At 40.0% G+C, this 3,904-nt stretch overlaps 1 protein-coding gene across 1 annotated transcript in view; it reads right to left on the reverse strand.

Moving 5' to 3' along the window:
• The window catches only part of dhx16 (DEAH (Asp-Glu-Ala-His) box polypeptide 16), a gene marked incomplete in the record, with an annotated part of 25,249 nt that overhangs the window by 10,750 nt on the left and 10,595 nt on the right, over positions 1-3,904 (reverse strand). Inside the window, 4 exon segments of the mRNA XM_014028722.1 lie at positions 188-306; positions 383-545; positions 2,628-2,768; positions 3,003-3,155. Coding sequence (XP_013884176.1) covers positions 188-306; positions 383-545; positions 2,628-2,768; positions 3,003-3,155 — 576 coding nt within the window.

Genomic DNA, 3,904 nt, shown 5'->3' on the forward strand with positions numbered 1-3,904 from the left:
AGTGAAATATATTTATGTTTGTGGTTGTAATGTGACAAAATATGGAAAAGTTCAAGGGGTATGAATACTTTTGCAAACCACTGTATGTATTTTAAGGTAAATCTTTTAACAAACAGTAAACAAACTCCCAGCAGCCGAAGCTTCTTCCTGTCAGATGAAATCTCGATCCTGAACTCACAGCTCCTACCTTTGTGAGCTCTCCCAGGTGGTTCAGGGCTCCTAGAGCGTAAAGCTGCTCCAGAGCCAGAACCAGAGTCTCGTGAGGAGGCGGGTCCATGAAGTCAAAGTGGATCAGGTCGTTGATACCTGCGCAGAGAAACAGAACCGGGTCATGGAACCCGTATGGACCGGCACCAGACCTGCCAGCCTACAGTCTCCTCACCCAGACTCTTCAGCAGCAGGACCACGTTCCCCAGGTTGGTCCTCTGGATCTCAGGGACCGTGGTCTCCTCCATCTCGTGTTTGAAGGCCCAGGCCGTGTAGAGACGGAAACATTTCCCAGCAGCCACTCTGCCGGCTCGGCCCGCTCTCTGATTGGCTGAAGCCTGACAGAAGAACCCAGCATGAGACAAACGGTGAAGTCCTGTCACGTTTGTCTTTGATCCCATATTTGTTGTTTTATTTTTATTTTCTGTGAGTAAAACTTAATTTAAAGACAACTGGCTGCGTTCTGACTAGCCATGAGCTCATCAGTCCCGTCAGAATTAAACTCTGTTTTTAATCTGAGGTTGTTTAAAAACGTTATCTGCAACAAGAAAGATACTGACTGTTCTCAACCTTTCTGCAGAAACTCACTTCAAAGATTCTAAACAGGACCTTTAGCCTTTTGATGCATTTAGCTGTTTTTTGCTACTTCTAGCTTTTAGCTACTGTTCCACTACGTTTAGTCTTTCACTAAACTTGTCCTACTTTTAGCTAGGCTTGAGTTACGTTTAGCTAGGCTTGTGCTACTTTTAGCTAGGCTTGTGCTACTTTTAGCTAGGCTTGTGCTACTTTTAGCTAGGCTTGAGCTACTTTTAGCTAGGCTTGAGTTACTTTTAGATAGGCTTGAGTTACTTTTAGCTATGCTTGTGCTACCTTTAGCTAGGCTTGTGCTAATTTTAGCTAGGCTTTTGCTCCTTTTGGCTAGGCTTATGCTACTTTTAGCTAGGCTTCTACTACTTTTAGCTAGGCTTCTGTTACTTTTAACTAGGCTTGAGTTACTTTTAGCTAGGCTTGAGTTACTTTTAGCTAGGCTTCTGCTACGTTTAGCTAGACTTCTGCTACTTTTAGCTAGGCTTGCGCTACCTTTAGCTAGGCTTGTGTTACTTTTAGCCAGGTTTGTGCTACTTTTGGCCTTAGCTATTCTGCAACTTATAGCTATTATTCTGTCATTTATAGCTAAAGGTATGCTGCTTTTAGCTAATACAGTTTATCTTTAGCTGCTATTTGGCAACTTTTAGCTAGTACAGTATAATTTTACTTTCAGCTTTTAGCTAGCCTTTCATGCATTTTGTTACTATTAGCCTGCTGTCTGCTAGTTTTTGGCTTTAGCTACTATTCTGCAAATTTTAGCTATTATTCCATCATTTGTAGTTAGTGTTATGCACCTTGTAGCTAAAGCTTTACTTTCAGTCTTTTGCTAGGCTTTTAATTATTTTAGCTACTATTATTTAGCTACCAGCTGCTTTTGGGTATAGCTACTATTCTGCTAATTATAGCAACAATTTGGTCATTTTTAGCTAGGATTATGCTACATTTAGCTAGCCTTCCAATTCTTCTGGCTATGTTTAGCTTTATCTACTATTCTGCAATTTAAGCTAGTGCTATGCTACTTTTAGCTAGGCTTGTGCTACTTTTTGCTAGGCTTGTGCTACTTTTAGCTAGGCTTGAGTTACTTTTAGCTAGGCTTGAGTTACTTTTAGCTAGGCTTGAGTTACTTTTAGCTAGGCTTGTGCTACTTTTAGCTAGGCTTGTGTTACTTTTAGCTAGGCTTGTGTTACTTTTAGCTAGGCTTGTGCTACTTTTAGCTAGATTTGTGCTACTTTTAGCTAGATTTGTGCTACTTTTAGCTAGGCTTGTGCTACTTTTAGCCTTAGCTATTCTGCAACTTATAGCTATTATTCCGTCATTTGTAGCTAAAGTTATGCTGCTTTTAGCTAAAGCTTTACTTTCAGTCTTTAGCTAGGCATTTAATTATTTTAGCTATTTTTATTTAGCTGCCAGCTGCTTTGGGTATAGCTACTATTCTGCTAATTATAACAATGATTTGGTCATTTTTAGCTAGGATTATGCTACATTTAGCTAGCCTTTCAATTCTTCTGGATATGTTTAGCTTTATCTACTACTTAAGCTAGTGCTATGCTACTTTTAGCTTTTACTTAGCCTTTCCATTATTTTAGCTGGTGTTATGCCTTTTTAGCTTTAACAACTCAGTTTCAGCTTCTTTGTCTGATTTTAGAAGCATGATTTAGCTCTTAGCATTATGCTACATTTTAGCAGGAAACGTTTTTCCTGTAGTTTTATATTTTATGAACGTATTAAAATAAGCCAAGTGTTTAAAAAACTAATTAAAGCTAAAACGAAAACGTTTAGATGGCGTCAGATCATCCTTCCTGCTACTTCCTGTTGTTAAAATCAGGTTTTACCCGGGAGCACGGCGTGACGATGAGCGACTCCATGCCGGTTCGGGCGTTGTAGCTCTTCTGCTTGCAGAAGCCGGGGTCGATGACGTAGATGATGCCGTCGATGGTCAGAGACGTTTCTGCGATGTTGGTGGCCACCACCACCTTGGAGAGGACACACAAACAGGAAGTGATGCGCTGCTTACACAATAAATGCAGGTCATTTCAGGACATAAAGGCGGAGCCGACAATAAAAACAGATCAGTTTCTCTTTCCAGGGATTTCTTTCTGCAACAGGTGACTCTGTGTTTCTGCGTCAGCTGAGAGGAAACTTCAGACTTCCTCTCTCCAAGGTGACGCCGGCGAGAAACAACAGTGGCGTCAGGTAACCCGACTCACCTTGCGGGCTCCAGGTGGAGTCGGCGTGAAGATTTTGGCCTGCATGTCGGACGGCAGGTTGGCGTAGATGGGAAGGATGAGCAGCTCGGCGATCTTGGACCCAAGCCGCCTGCACCTCTCCTGCAGCATCTCGCAGCAGGCTTCGATCTCCTCCTGCAGAAATAAAACGTTTATTTATCTGTAAATAAATAAAGAACTTTCACCAGATATTCTGCATTTCTGACGGAAACTTAAAACCAACGACCTGAAAAGTTCTTTCTAAAAGCAGAAAAGATCAGTTTCTTCAGCTGATCTTAAGTTTCTGCACAACTTTATCAGAGTTTCAAAATCAAAGTCACACAAAACTATAAAACAAACATAAAGAAGAATCAAAAGTTTTTTTATTCCTTTTTATTTACATCTTTTTAACAGATTCTGTTTTAATGTGTTTCAGTCTAAAAAAGCAAAAATAAAAAAGCTGATGTGTTTTTGTCCTGTGGAATAAAAAAAATAAATAAAAACTGTATGGAACTCTGTTTGTGCCAGACCAAAAAATCTCTCAGGAAGGATTCAGCTCTTAGATGACAATGAATGGCCAGAGTTACAGAGAAATGATTTTTCTCCACCTGCAAGGAGAAGAAAACAACAGGCTGTAATCAAAACAGCTGATAACAGCCAGAGAAATGAAGCAGTTTCTTCAAAACAGATTCACACCACTGGAAGAAACTGAGTCTGAACAAAGTTCCCTATCTGACCTCAGTGAGGGACCTGAGACCAGATCCAGATCAAAGCCAAAGCAGGTCCAAAGAGAGGCTTTCAAGAATCAAGAAATGTTGATCATCACTGATAAAATGGTGAATGATAATGATTATGATTTATATTGTTGATTTTATTGTTATTTATTTATTTATTTATTTATTTAT

This window comes from Austrofundulus limnaeus, unplaced genomic scaffold (genome assembly GCF_001266775.1).
Source record: "Austrofundulus limnaeus strain Quisiro unplaced genomic scaffold, Austrofundulus_limnaeus-1.0 Scaffold802, whole genome shotgun sequence".
NCBI classification, from domain to species: Eukaryota; Metazoa; Chordata; class Actinopteri; order Cyprinodontiformes; family Rivulidae; genus Austrofundulus; species Austrofundulus limnaeus.